The sequence below is a fragment of the Patella vulgata genome, chromosome 4, assembly GCF_932274485.2.
Source record: "Patella vulgata chromosome 4, xgPatVulg1.2, whole genome shotgun sequence".
NCBI classification, from domain to species: Eukaryota; Metazoa; Mollusca; class Gastropoda; family Patellidae; genus Patella; species Patella vulgata.
The window spans coordinates 53,118,836-53,134,416 of NC_065882.2; the positions used below are offsets into that span (position 1 = coordinate 53,118,836).

Consider the following 15,581-nt stretch of genomic DNA (forward strand, 5'->3'; position numbering starts at 1 on the left):
CATATTTTATACCTATGTATAAACTGACCATTGCCGGTTCCTATCCATTCCGTTTGCCAATCACCGCAAGAAAGCGTGATAGGCACAACCAACGGATGTTTGTTTGTCCGTTTTTTCATGGTATTAGCTGTAAATTTATAAAAGATTTCTGTACGAATGTGACCACGATATGTTTTGCCAACCGGCAACTTTTCATCGAAGTGTTGCGATTGAATTTCTTTAATTTAGATCATCCAGACAGTCACGATACTTCTGTAAATGTTTCCTGTTTCTGTTTTGTTCTGTAAATCAAATCCTAGCTAAAACGTAGACTGCGCAAAATACAAGACTGTTGAGGCACACAATAAGCAGCCAACCAAGAAACATTTAATTTAGGTAATGTCATGATGAGTGTCAGTTACTGTCAGAGGTGCAATGATGGCAAAGGGCCGTTTGGCTGATGTTATCAAAACCAGGGGGCGGGGGGGGGGGGGTCTTTAAATTATTTGAAGAAAAATAGTGTGGGATGAGGCTACTACTGACCATGGAAGCGGACTTTAACCACTATTATAGCAGTATTAGAAATTGTATTGTTTAGATAATTACATAAGGATAAGGTCGCCATAAAATTAGAACAAATTATATCAGTCCCTCAGCTGGTGAAACATTTCAAAGTGCACCACTCTCTCATACTCATAGTCATAGGATGGAAACAACCGGGTCAGGCCAAGACAGTTACTATCATCTTCTATAGAAGATGTGATCTCGCTTTAACTCCAAACATCTAACTCAGGAACATGAGTTGCTATAGGCCCCAAGCCCTTTAATTCATGTATCAATGACAAAAATTTGTCCCACTTTGTGACTCACTTTCATTGATCACACATGTGTATATGTAGGCCTATTTAGTTGACACCCCAAATTCCAAACTCAGTATTAAATTTTTTGGCTACTCGCAACATATAATATTCAATAGTACTCAGTAGGCCATAGGAAAGAAAAAGATGTAATTATACAACCCATATCCTGCAGAAAGTTACATGTAAATGCACAAGGACATTTGCCCTTTCAGGGATGCATGTAGTGGCTAATTATTATGGACTAGGTTATAGAATGGTAAATATTTTTATATTTTATGTTTGCAGGGATGGTTAACCTTAAAGATATAAAAATGACTGAATTGTTAAAAACTGTGTGTCTTAAATATCAAAAAAGTGTCAGTGAAAACCCGAATGTTATTGGTCAGGTAGAGACAGGATTTCGACTTTTATCCTATATTGTTGCAGGACGTTTCCAAGATTCACAGATTATATCAGAACTGATGTATTCTGCTTCAAATCTGCTTGTACTTATGAACGATGCTATCCTTAAAGGGACTTCCAAGATAGAACAAATCTTACCTTTGTCTATTGAACGTTTAATGCGATATTTGACAATCATTGAGTATATTGAAGTATTTGTTGAAATAACAGCATTAAGAATGAGTGGAAGTATTGGTAGATGGGTTGTCATACTTGTTATACAAATAGCTAAAGCAGCATTTCGTTTAATTCTGTTAACTAGATATAAAGCTGGTATCCAACCCACACCACCTATTACACCTTTAAATCGAGAGTGGATTATAGCACAGTCGAGATCAGGCCACCAAAACACCACAACAGATGATACCGTCCCTAGTGACCAGTCTGTGCCCGAGACGACTTTCAAATTGACAAGGTCAGGCAGAACCATTCGTAAATTAGAAGCAACTCCAGCAATGCATTTACGCAAGTGGAATCTACCTGTAGAGAATAAATCCAGTAAAGAGAAGCATACAATTTTAACTCCCACAGTTCTTGACAGACAAAGAATATGGGCTGAAGGAATTCATATCATTAAACCTTTAATACACTTAGCCACTTTGTACAAATGTGGCCAAGCATCTTGGAAACCATGGTTACTGTCTTGTGGATTTGATATTTCCAGTCTATGTATGATGGGAGAGCCTTTTGATTTAAATTCTAATGAAAAAGGAGAATTGAGAAGAAGAACATTCATGCTTTTGTTTTATCTTCTTCGGTCACCATTTTTTGACAGGTATTCACAGGCAAAGATCATCTTCATGTTGAAGATATTAGCAGATAATATCCCAGGAATTTCATTACTGATCCGACCATTTATCGAATACCTTCCACAGTGGCAGAAGTGCTATTTCTATACTTGGTCATCATAAAAAATATATAATATTTTTTTTTATTTTATATTAATGAGACATTTCGTCTTTCAAAAATCAGATTAATATTTTAAATATGTCTAAAATCTTTGATTTACATGTAAAGTGAATTTTAATAAATTGGATAATAGATCAAGTGAGCTTATTTATTTGGGCCACGACTACAGCATTTTGTCCAATGATTTTATGAAGGAATATTAGATCCTAAAATATGCATGCCTTGTTCATGCTATAGCAGTGTTGGATTTAAAGTGGTTGTCCTTTCTGAACTAAAGTGTTTTCTCAAACGAATAATATGTGAGATGAAATAGGGATTAAGCTGAGTTTCCTAATACTGTTATATGTGCACGGCAATGTATACACAGGACCTCAGGTTTTTGTTCCATCCTAATGACTAAATACTGTTCATTGACACAGGCTCTCTGCCCTGCACCATTGGCAAGGAGAAACCATACTAAAAATATCTTGAGGAAATTTCTCAGCCAACACACGGATCAATCCCTAAAATTGGTTATCCACGGGTTGCCGTCCATGGGTTTTGTAGACTAGGGATTGCTGCCTTCTGGAAACGACCAGCCAGCCTCGGGATGGTAGTGTAGGACAATGACTCTGCATATCTTCTTGAATTGACGCAATGGTTCGTTTTCGGTGTTCTTGACTTCAAGTCACATTTTATATCCCACGTCTGTATCATAAATCGTATTATTTTCAACATTCCCATTCTATCGAATTCAGTTTTTGGTGTGAGGGAGAATCGATCTGTGCGTAGATCGTCAAATCCTATTCTCACGTGTCAACCTCCTTAACTGTTATTACATTCAGAAATGCTAGAATTAAACTATATCTGTATTATATAGAGAATCTCCTACCAGTATCAACACAAGTTGATAAAGTAACAAAAAACGAGGCTCTGCCGAGTTTTTTTTACTTTATCAACGAGTGTTGATATTTTTTGATATCAAAAAAGACGAGTAGGAGATTTTATTTATCACCCAATCCCTTCTTACATGCACAAATAGATAAAATATAATTCTTTGCTGTAGATTTCACTTTTACTGAACATTGCGGCGTAGTGATACATCATTTTTTGACAGCAATTCAACCATTGCAAAGTCCTTTATATTGACCCAGTGTTTCCATCAAGGTCAATTGAATAACAATAGTTCATTTTTAATAAAAAAAAGAGTTACTTTTAATAAGAAATGAACTGTTCTTTGAAAATAAAAAAAGTAGTTTCTTTTCAACTGACCAATCAAATCCTAAGGAGATATCGCAGTAGATTATGAAATATATCACACAGGCGATATCTACTGTAGAATGTATTATTGGGTGATAAATATTTTTAAAGGTGCTGCGTTTTCATTGCGTCTCCTCAGTATATCTGTTTGTATTTTCGATGGCTCCATGCCCCCACCCACCTACATACGAAAAGAAAATGAATGTGTAGGAATTTGTCTGGAATGTAATGTTGAAGATTCTTGAACTTTAATGTAATAGACAATTAAACCCACCTACTGTCTTTAAAACTCCAACCATGCAGTGGTGAAGCTGGAGACAATACAGGACTCAATGACACCCCCCCCCCTCCACACACACACACACACCCATACACACATCACACACACACCCATCACACACACACCGCCTTGCACATTCCCACGATGTCAATATTGACTTTTTGAGGCCCTTGAGTTTGTCACCGGGACTCTGACCGTCCATACCCGCATCGACCGGAAAACACAATAAAGATCGAGCAAAATTTAACCGTTCAACCAAAAGCAGTTGCATTTTTTGTGGAAAAATAAAATTGGGTATGGTGTCCTGTCCTTTTTTCTCAGAATGTAACACCGTAGACCGTACGTGCTTACCTACAGCAGTCTCTTTAAGGTCAACTAAAGACCTTCCGTTTCGTGGTGCACGAGCATTTGAAAGCGAGTCTTCGTCTGATGTAAACAGTGTTTTGTTGGTTAAAAATAATGAGAAGCTGACGGCCACAAAGTTTGTGGAGAAAATGGTATTTATATTATGATTATTTACGATTCCAATTACGTTAATGTTGGATTTGAATGATGTTACCCCTTTCGCGTATTATCCAGGTAAGTGCTTTCAACATAGCGCGTGGAAACACAGTTAGAACAAGTCAACGGCCTAACATGGTTAAACGGCTGAAAAAAATTTCGAAGGACCGAAATCTTTTGATTTAAACACCAAAAAATCACTAATGTAATAAGTGAAATGTATAAAGAATAAATTATAATTTACCTGGAAGGCGTAATTCTTGTTTACCACTCGCTTACAGTTTTGTCGATCACAAAAAACGTTTCTTACTGTCCTCCACATATGGATTTCAAAAGCTGTCCATCCTAACGCACATTCTATATAGTATCCAGTTGTAATATTTAAATCAGAAATTATTGGCAAGTAAATACAGAATTTATGGGGTTTTTTCAGGAATATTTGGGAAAGTATATTAGTGCAGCACTCGTGGTAATAGTGTTTGGTATTTGTGCCGTAAACTGTTGGGAAAGAGGAGTGACAGGTAGGTCTAACGATTTGGACACTGAGCTAAACCATAAAGGAATAAGGCCCTTTAATGCTAAACGCATCAGGCTTCTCTGCCGATTTTTATAGACCCCCCAACTATTTCGCCATTTAACAAGGAAGCCACCAAATCCATTATAATTTCAATGAATAAATGCCCGCGCCAATCTGAGTCAAAATAACTAATTCATCAACATTACAGTTTTAAATCTGATATTCCATTACGTCTTCATTAACCCGTTAAATCTCATTTCATTTCCAATGAAGACATAAAATGCCTCAGAATTCCAATATGCCCTCGTCGTATGTCAAAGAGCTCGTTATACTATAGGGTTTGCCTTTAATACCAAAATGTTCAATGGTCTTATGGAACAAAACGTCTTCATGAGCCGAGTCGGCGCTGAAAAGGACATTAAACCCCATTTCATTTCGCTTATAAAACAGTATGATGATTGTGCAGTTATTTCATCCCACAAGACATTATAAGGCCCATTCTATTGTTTTTCTCATTAGAGAATTTCCGGTTAACAGCCCACACTCTTAAGAACGAATTACAGAGGGCCCTGAAAATTATGGAATTTTTTTTACATTCAGTTCCCGTAAACCCATATTCAGATTGGATTTTAGGAATCGCCATAAATAAAATTTTGTAATTGCCCACAGTACCTATGGGACCTAATGCTGTCGGGTAGAATTCACCAGCCATTTGTAAAGGCAGTTTTGAAAATTTATCATTTTATCTTTAGATATTGCTTTAGGATATAATGTGACTTATTCTGACGTTGCCAGTGAGGGTTATTCAACAGTTGTATTGGATGGTTTAGAACTTATTAACAGTAATGTATCGGGGTTTCACATCACAATGGCAGAAGATGACTGTACTATAAGATTTGAAATATGGGATAAAATATCCAACTCTAACTACAGATTATGGAAATATAAGGAGTTTCGAGCTAACAAGGGTTACCATGAGGTAAAGTACACACAGTCTACCAACTCTTTAGAAGACCATCAGGTGTCACTTTTCATTAAGTTTAGGGAGATTTCAATTGGCATCCTTTTGGGTCCGAGAAAGAGAGAGAAATGTAATTCGGTCGTTCGCTCAACACAACCAGTTCATTTCGGTACCAACATACGGTACAATTTTATTTCGATTATTCGCTTGCGCGTAGGTCTTTGGCAATGAGGCGGACCCGGAGTAATCCTCGAGTTTGCACAGACAAAACTACTTTAATAGTGGCCTGTGATTTGAACTCAAAACCCCTTCAATTCGTTTTGTGTGATCAGTTCTGACCTTTTCGACATACACGCTGAATTCTTATTTATCTTTTCTTAAATTCGACCCACATCGCATTTCATCACTTTTCTCTGTCTTGTATCAACCAGGTGGAACTATTAGAGCAGGAGAAGTTTTCTGTAACAGCCAATCAAAAATTAGGATTCAGCAGTTTGAAAGCATCTTCGACATGTGTGGGCTATCTGTATGTTCGAGATAAAAGACGATCACAGACCATGTTTTATTCCTTCAAGACGAAACCTAGACCAGCAGTAGGACAAACTTATTACTTTGATCCTTATCAGACCACGTTCTTATTTCCAATAGGAATTATAGTCAAAAGTAATCACGCTTTTTATATTATTTTTAAAGTCACGATGGCTCTGTGAGTGCTGCACTGGAACATAAACCAAGAGCTCCTGGATTCTGTCCCGGTGTAATCCTTGGTATTTTCCAGCCCGATTTCCTCTTATCATTGGTGCGGGACGGAGGTCTTTCTAGTCGTTAGGATGGTACGAATAAACAGAGTTCCATGTATATCATTTGTGGCACGGTAAATTTCCACTAACGGATAGAAATTGAAATAGTGTATCAGTAAATCATGTTTAGGGATTCTTCCAGGGCGTGATGAAATCCAGTTTTATATTTAATGATTAATTATTCCTCAGGATAACCACTTTCGTGTATAAGACCAAAATAATAACTATAACGATTTTGATCTGTAAACATACAGGTAATCTAAATTAAACATTTAGGCTACCAAATTTGTAAACTGGTTCTTCGCGACTAACTTCGTTTAGCCGTTCCAATTACTATTGATGTGGCTTGAACCCTGAAACCTACTATAGTATTTATTTCAATTCTTAAGATCCTAATATAACCAGCACGACGACATCGACAACGACAACAACTACAACAACAAGACGACCGGATGCTACAATATCACCATATACACTCGGCAGTAAGTACACATGTATTATATACAATAGTTATTGAAAAAGATCACTATACGTGTAACTAGTTCATGGGGCCTGCAGGAGGTGTAGTGGTTTAGTGGTCAGACTTATTAATTCCTAACAAGGATTTTCCGGTTATATTCCCGGGGCGGACAGTGAAGAACCATCCGAACTTTTCAAGCCCGGCCTTGTAACTTGTCAGATGACGGCTAGAGGCTGACGTGGAAATGGTGTCTATTCATTCAGTTAGGACTAAAATATTAGTCCACTTGTGTACAAAATGGTGTGCACGTAATAGAACCCTTGGTACTCGAAACTAGACGAAGGGTAGGGGGGGGGGGCGCTATCCTCGCATAGCATATGGGTATCCATGGAAAATAAAGCTACTTTATATGTGTCTCAATGATCGATGTATTGTGTTGAGAAAACATTAAACCACATTCCATCACATTCACAGGGCCCACAAGAACATGTATATATTATTTGTTCGCTGAAATAAGGAATAAAACACCGGGTATGATTTGTGAGGGTCTAGAGTTCTTCATCCGCCAAATAAGCAGGGCCGTAGCTAGCCCAGAGCAACGAGGGTGGCGGGAAGTGATGTTAGGGGTGCTGTAAAATTGAAGGACGATGTATATCTATGGTTGACAATATTTTCACAAGAGGGGGGGGGGGTCTGAAAATAAGTGATTTACACGAACGTTGCTTGGGTGTTTAGTCTAGGTACGGAGGTTCTGCGAATCATTAAAATAAATACCCATGTTTGTTACAGCTGCTATTGATACTTAAGTCATAGACTATAGCTACACGTTTCCAAATTTCAGGATTTATTGGTTATAACTACACAACAGATTTGATGAGCAATACAGGTCCAGCTGCCATTGTTCACCATGGACTGAAGCTTGAAGACGGAACCGTTATTGGTTTTAGATTCCGAAATGCACAATTAAATTGTCGGATCAGACTACAGATATGGAGAAAAGTAGAAGTGACAGAAAAATATTATAATTATACATTAATTTATGAAAAGATTTATACAGGAGAACGAACTGGTCTCATACACGTAAGTTATATTTATAGCATGGCTCTCATGAGTTAACAGGTTTAAACATCGATGCCGTAGGCCGAGATGTTAAACCTGTTAACGAATGAAGCGTGCTATAAATGACTTGTAACATTGACACCTGCTCAACATGCTTTTGCTATTGCACAGAAAACCCACCCCACTTCTCTGTATGATTTCTACTAAAACAAGTGTTACCAGCTAAAGAGTGCAATATCATTGAACATGTCTAGTTATTGCACGGTTAAGCTCCACCCAATCTACTAGAGGAAAACAATCTGCTTATTCAACGAAAAGAACAAAGGAAGATTTCCCGTCCATGTTACAAGTCTTTTTATAACTTTGAAACCCTAATAGACCATACAATACAGGTGTCAATAAAAGAGATCAGTGATCTTCGAGTCTTCACATTGTCATAGTATGCTGAACATAGTTTAAATGTACATCGTTTATATATATTATTTATATAAATCATTATATCTCCATCCTTACTATTGTAGCTACGGTTACAACCAAGTGATTACTTCAAAATAAGAGCATCTGATAGTCTTGGATTTACTACGGAAAACCAGAATTATAGTTGTGTACCGTATTATTATGTTCAAGATGTGCTTCGATCACAAAGCATTAAAAAGGTATATCCCAACAGAAACTATGCTCGTCTGTTTGACACTGTCAGCTTTCCACCATTTCAAACGACCATGTTATTTGCTATTGAAGTAGAATTACTAGGTATGTAAGAGTTTTCCTTCAGATGATTTCCTAATTAAATCTGCTACCCAATTAACCAATTCCTTAAAGTTTGAGACAATGTTAGTGTCAAGTCGTATCTTCTTTTCTCAATTAGTGCTGACGGTATCTATGAACGTACATTTGTTTTAAAAAGGCGGTTTTCAGTGCACATCACACAACACAAACCCATAAAATTCAACCAAACAGACAATTTTTATCTTTACCAAAAGCAAAGATTGCCCATGTCCTGTATGATAAGTAAGAAATCGTGTAACAAGAACATGAATTTAGTCGGTGGATCAAATTGCTGTAAGAATGTACATGTGTAGGTGTTAAGTAACCAACCTTGAGTATCTATTAATTAGCGTGGATTAAGCCGTGAGGAATTTGTTTTCTAATAAACTGTAAATCACACACACTGCTGCTTATAACATTTGATAAGAATCTTTAATATTACAGTATTGTCACAAACTGGTGAAACTGGACCTCGTGGTTTTCAAGGAATTGCTGGAGAGTTTGGAGCTAGAGGAAGTAGGGGTGATGTAGGTTTACGGGGTGAAAAGGGGACGCAGGGAGATTTGGTAAGCTATCTATATGTTGAAACTGTTCAGCTATAAAAACACCGTCTTGTCATTCTAGATTTATGAAGAATCCTGCGCTTTATTATACAACAAACACACTTATTTATGTTTTATCATACCGATGATGCTGAAATTACGTTTTGTTTTAGCTTAATGACATGTGTATCATGTGTGGATGTTTTGATTTTAGGGAGACCGTGGTGAAAATGGAGATGGTGGCGATAAAGGTCCACAGGGAAATACTGGCCCGGTTGGTCCAGCGGGACCCAGAGGATCCGATGGAACGATCGGACAGGAAGGGGCGCGTGGGAACACAGGCCCAATCGGAGATCGTGGATTGATAGGGGATAGGGGCATTGTTGGAGATCGTGGAGATTATGGAGAAAAGGGTCCCCCAGGAGAAACTGGAATTACGGGTTTAACTGGTGACGCACAGAGGGGAACACCAGGGGAAACTGGCATAGTTGGACCAATCGGATCAACAGGATTGCAAGGCTTGAGTGGTGAAATTGGTTCAGATGGAGGGGATGGTGGACCAGGACCTGTTGGTGTTGATGGTGTGTATGGACCCAAGGGACCCATGTGGTCACCATTAAGTAAGTAGTGTTTGCTAAGCATCAATCGTTACATGATACGAATTATCGAAACAAACTACTGGTATATCATTAAAATTGTACAGTCGCCCCATTTGGTTTTTGATCACCCAGTGCTACCTTAGCAATCATTCTTTTAAGGTGTTAATCGCTTGGTACTATATACAAGAAATAAAACAATGATCAGAATGAGGCTGAGATAATGTCTAGCTTTTAATGTAATATGTCTTGTAAAAGAAATTTTGTTTTTCTAGCGGTGGATTTTTGCTCTAAGTCAGGATTGAAATGTGAACATCACTGTTTAGATACTCCCCTTGGTGCTAAATGTGGCTGTAAACCTGGTTATTTGGTGTCAGAAGATACGAGATGTTTAGGTAAGAAAAGCTTCTTTAAATCTAGAAACAAAGAGCTTTGTTCATAGTCCACAATCTTTAATTGTTTAACATCACCTCGGTGCTGTTTATACAGTGTATTAAGTAGATAGACGTAAGCAAAACTATGTTTGCATCTATTTCTTGGAAGCCGTGGGTTGATGATGGTTGTAGATGGATGTACGTGCCTGATTTATCCCTGGTGATATTTTTCTAGCCAAAAATTGATTTGGGGTGGGTAAGCATTGACGTGTCTTTATTCCCAAAGCATTTCCGATTTTCGGAAGTATATAGTTCGTTTCAATTCAAGACTGTACTGCTGCAGAGAAATCATAGCAAACCACGCGAGACGACGATTTGAAACATAAACCATCAGGTAGTGGACATGAGAACCGTTCCTAGAGAACGTATATTCCTATAATTTAGCCTCCCATAGAAAGTAGTATAACAATGACCAATAAACTGATAATGCTTGTAAACAGGGCTTCAAGAATATGATATGAGTCCTGTATATTACTTTTTTCTACAGAAATCAACGAATGTCATATAGAAAATGGTAACTGTCAATATGATTGTGTTAATACACCTGGAAGTTATCATTGTGACTGTCCCCTAGGATTGAGACTCTCTAATGATAGTCATAAATGTGATGGTATGTAATTTCTGCAAAAAAAGGAAGGGGGTATTAAGTTGGATTTGTCTCCACTGTTGATATTTCCTAACCATTGGCTCAATATCAAATCTACGTACTAACAGGAATATATAGTGAAGTATATAGTTTGTTTTTATACGCCCACATTTTCATGTGGACGTATATTGTCGTCGCCCCTGTCCGTCCGTCCACAATTTGTTTGTGGACTCTCTACAGGTCACAATTCTTGTCCGATTTTGACGAAACTTGAAATATAGCTTTATCCCAAAAATTTCTCGGCTGCTTTCGATATTGGCATGTATCGGATCGAAACTTCATGGATTATGGCCCCTGTCTGTACAAAAAATCACGTTTTTAGCTTGTGGACCCTATAGAGGTCACAATTTTTATCCGATTTTGTTGAAACTTGAAATGTAAGTTTATAACCCAAAGATCTCAGTTCCTTTCGATATTCGCGCATATCGGACTGTAACTAGCTTGTGGACCCTATAGAAGTCATAATTTTTATCCGATTTAAAAAACCGTATTATTATTATATCACCGTTACACCCTAACGACGACTGGGTTCGAATTTCGTGAAAATCGGCCCAAAATTGACAGACAAAATGGCCGCTGTTCGTTCTCAAATAGCGTAAAAATATGGTATATCAAGGTTGTGGACCCTATAGAGGTCACAATTTTTATCCGATTTTGTTGAAACTTGAAATGTAAGTTTATAACCCAAAGATCTCGATTCCTTTCGATATTCGCGCATATCGGACTGTAACTTCCTAAATTATGGCCCATGATTGTACGAAAAATCGCGTTTTTAGCTTGTGGACCCTGTAGAGTCATAATTTTTATCCGATTTAAAAACCCGTATTATTATATCACCGTTTCACCCTAAGGACGACTGAGTTCGAATTTCGTGAAAATCGGCCCAAAATTGACAGACAAAATGACTGCCGTTCGTTCTCAAATAGCGTAAGAATATGGTATATCAAGGTTGTGGACCCAATAGAGGTCACAATTTTTGTCCGATTTTGATGAAACTTGAAATGTAAGTTTATAACCCAAAGATCTCGGTTCTTTTCGATATTCGCGCATATCGTACCGTAACTTCCAGAATTATGGCCCATGATTATACGAAAAATCGCGTTTTTAGCTTGTGGACCCTATAGAGGTCATAATTTTTATCCGATTTTAAAAAAACGTATTATTATATCACCGTTACACCCTAAAAACAACTGAGGTCGAATTTCAAGAAAATTGTCCCAAAATTGACAGACAAAATTCCCGCCGTTCGTAAAATAGCGTAAAAATATGATATATCAAGGTTGTGGACCCTATAGAGGTCACAATTTTTATCCGATTTTGTTGAAACTTGAAATGTAATTTTATAACCCAAAAATCTCGGTTCCTTTCGATATTCGCGCATATCGGACCTTAACTTCCTGAATTATGGTCCCTGATTGTACGAAAAATCGCGTTTTTAGCTTGTGGACCCTATATAGGTCATAATTTTTATCAGATTTAAAAAAACGTATTATTATGCCACCATTACACCCTAAGGACGACAGAGTTCGAATTTCGTGAAAATTGGCCCAAAATTGACAAACAAAATGGCCGCCGTTCGTTCTCAAATAGCGTAAAAATATGGTATATCAAGGTTGTGGACCCTATAGAGGTCACAATTTTGATCCGATTTTGATGAAACTTGAAATACATATTTATAACCCAAAGATCTTGGTTCCTTTCGATATTCGCACATATTGGATCATAATGTCCTGAATTATGGCCCTTGATTGTACGAAAAAATCACTTCTTTTTTTGAGCTTGTTCTCTGTCCATCTCTTGCAAAATGTGGGCGTATCTTGCATGGCAACCGCTTGTTTTAATTTCGACACAATGGCACCCAAACACTATTTAACAATTATCTTAAAGTATCGAAATTCCGAATTTATTTTACGGACCTTTATGCAAGTTCTCAATTTGAGCTGTTAAACTTGTGATTCTTCATTGCACTATGAAGAACCCTTTCGACTCTCAAAATTATTTTTGGATAGTAAATATAGAACGCGTTTTGACTGAAACAGAGTTCGTTTGTTTTTCTTTTATATTAATTTGGCGTGCGGGATATGTTTACAATGATTGCAGAGTTTGCACAGAAATCTTCCCTGTCTATGCTTTTAGATTATTATAATATTTTCCTACTTTTTTTTCACGTGGTTCCCCCTTGTCAGTGACTGAGGGCCTGATCAAGACAGCTGTCTAGTCGTTCGGATGGGAAGAAAAACCGAGGTCCCGTGTACACATTGGCGTGCACGTAAAAGATCCCTTGGCAGTTGGAATTCGATATAAGAGTAGGCCGTAGTGCCGCTGTCCGGGCAAAATTTCCCTCATAGCACACTGAATGGCGCATGCCCGTCTTTATTAGCCGAGTTCGGAGCAGAACAGTAGGACGTTAAACTCCATTTCATTTCATTTCCTACTTTTTTTTCAGATTATGATGAATGTTCTGGTGGTAAAACATCCTGTAAAGTTAGTCAATTGTGTATCAATTTATGGAATGGTTATTATTGTGCTGGACCGTTTGAGAAAACATCAAGTACTTCGACAGGTGGTTCTGCCTGTAAGTAAGTTACCCATAACGAGCACAGCATCCTCTAAAAGAACCTTAACTTAAAAGGGGCATACTAGCTTGGATTTTAATGTTTTCTATTTGACCTAAATTTGCCCAGTAGTTCTCACTGCTCATTTCGAAATTAATTTGTGATGTGTGGACGTTGAATCATGGTCCTTTAAATATCTCGTGTCTCGGACTTGTAACGTTCTCACAGATTTATACCATTTCATTTCTCTCAAGACTTTAATCTTACTATGGTTTGAGAAGAATCTTTGGGACATTTCATTCCTGTCTGCATGTAAAGTGGGTCCAGTCGTTTAGGATGTAAGAAAAACCATTCACATATTTAATGCCACCACCCATCCCATTTTTTCGGAATTCTGTATACGCAACTGAGAAAAACCGAGGCATATCGGTGAAAGCAATAGTATACAAGTTAAAGAACATGGACTACCCAATGTATGGGTCGAATACTGAAAATCACTATTCAGTACAAAATTAAGTTCTCGCATTACATAACTAGTAAGTAAAAGAAACGTATGTTATTGGTATAAAAAGCTATTCCAAATCTATTGATTTATTCCGTGTATATATTTTTCAGCTGCTCAGACGGGAGGTGATAATGTCAACTTAGTCACCAGAGCAGTTGTGATTGGGTTGTTACTGTGGTTAATTATTATAACTATTTTAACTATCATGGCCCTTATATTAATGATACCAGAATGTCGTGAATGCTGTGCTGGTAAACCAAATTATCCACCACCGGCGGCTTCGAGAAGGCCACAGTTCTATTATCCCGCCTTTTTCCCACGTGTTAGTTTGGACAGGCGTCCCAGTGCCGACAGAATGGATATCTTAGAAGCTAGACAGTCGCGAAGTGAACAACATTTGGACAGACATGACAATGATGGAATAATTAATGAAGCACATATTCACGATGCTAACCCAAGAAGTGAATTCTAATAAAGTAAATATACCATTTTTGTTGTTCACGTTTATTGGAGATGATGGTTGACTGGCGGGAACAGAATTACACACTCGTGTAAGGTTTGATTCGGTTCCTTGGCTTTTATAGTGTTGCTTTTTTCAAAGGGAACCTATTTTAGAACAGCAAAGTGTCGATTTATCAAGATGCCTCACTTTTTTTATACGACAACATTGAAAGGCGGTCGTATATTGTTGTCACCTCCGTCTGAGCTGGCTATGTGGGAACTCTGGAATGGAATGAGTTTTACAGTCTTGATAACACAAAATTTTTGTATTATTTAGACTAATGGTGTTTTACCGTCGTTATCTTTTGGCTCCTTATTTATCTTTTCTCTCCTTATTTATCCCTTCTTCTTATTTATCTTTTCTATGGAAAAGATTCGTTGCTGAACAGTTTTGTCTAGAAAATGTGGACATTCTGATATGAATGTGGATGAACAGGATATCTGTGCACTGTTTAAAGAACGGGTTGCTGGAAGGCGATGATTTATCTAAAATGTACGAAAAAGGACTTAAAAAGCTAATACATTTAGAATGTAGTAAACTGAGAAAGGATGACACGGTGAATGAGTTTTTGTGTGGATTGGCTATAGTAGAAAAGGGAGCCACGGTGGCTAGTTGGTTAAGACGCTGGCTCGCTAGCCTGGAGGTCGGGTGTTCGATCCCTGCACTGGCCGAGAAAGTGCATCCAGATTTTCCGACGTGGTTTCCCCTTGTCAGTGGTGCAGAACAGAGGGCCTGACAAGGACAGCTGTCTAGTCCTTCGGATGAGACGAGGTCCCGTGTATATATTAGAATGCACGTAAAAGATCCCCTGGCAGTTGGAATTCGATATAAGAGTAGGCGATGGTGCCGCTGCCCGGGCAAAATTTCCTTCATAGCACACTGTATGGCGTATGCCCGTCTTCATTAGCCCAGTATAGGGGCAGAACAGTAGGACGTTAAACCCCATTTCATTTCATTTATAGTAGAAAACCCGGTTAAAACGTGTGTCCATAGTGCTTGTAGAAATGAAATGAATGGGGTTTAACGT

The 15,581-nt window shown here is 37.9% G+C and overlaps 2 protein-coding genes across 3 annotated transcripts; both read left to right on the forward strand.

Annotated features, from left to right (window-relative positions):
- Nucleotides 1-9: 9 nt before the first annotated feature.
- On the forward strand, nt 10-2,321 carry LOC126817628 (peroxisomal membrane protein PEX16). The gene is made up of 2 exons (XM_050544718.2): nt 10-375; nt 1,125-2,321. Exon 2 carries the CDS (start codon nt 1,127-1,129, stop codon nt 2,189-2,191), a length of 1,065 nt encoding a protein of 354 aa, XP_050400675.1. The 5' UTR covers nt 10-375; nt 1,125-1,126; the 3' UTR covers nt 2,192-2,321.
- A 1,776-nt stretch (nt 2,322-4,097) lies between these two features.
- LOC126818374 (uncharacterized) lies at nt 4,098-14,542 on the forward strand. Of its 2 annotated transcripts, none has more exons than XM_050545766.2 (13): nt 4,098-4,205; nt 4,643-4,730; nt 5,479-5,705; nt 6,119-6,350; nt 6,877-6,969; nt 7,789-8,027; nt 8,528-8,759; nt 9,219-9,340; nt 9,531-9,936; nt 10,188-10,307; nt 10,834-10,956; nt 13,439-13,567; nt 14,163-14,542. In XM_050545766.2, the coding sequence occupies exons 1-13, from the start codon at nt 4,203-4,205 to the stop codon at nt 14,522-14,524; spliced, it is 2,376 nt and encodes a 791-aa protein (XP_050401723.1). In that variant the 5' UTR covers nt 4,098-4,202; the 3' UTR covers nt 14,525-14,542. The 2 variants fall into 2 exon arrangements, with proteins under 2 accessions (XP_050401723.1, XP_050401724.1); XM_050545767.2 differs by having other exon boundaries at nt 4,162-4,287.
- The last annotated feature ends 1,039 nt before the right edge of the window (nt 14,543-15,581 follow it).

Coding starts and splice junctions, on each gene's coding strand:
- LOC126817628 (XM_050544718.2), top strand. CDS start 1,127: ATGGTTAACCTTAAAGATATAAAAATGACTGAATTGTTAAAAACTGTG.
- LOC126818374 (XM_050545767.2), top strand. CDS start 4,258: ATGATGTTACCCCTTTCGCGTATTATCCAG. Junction 9,937..10,187: donor ACCCATGTGGTCACCATTAA/GTAAGTAGTGTT, acceptor TTGTTTTTCTAG/CGGTGGATTTTTGCTCTAAG. Junction 10,308..10,833: donor AGAAGATACGAGATGTTTAG/GTAAGAAAAGCT, acceptor TTTTTTCTACAG/AAATCAACGAATGTCATATA.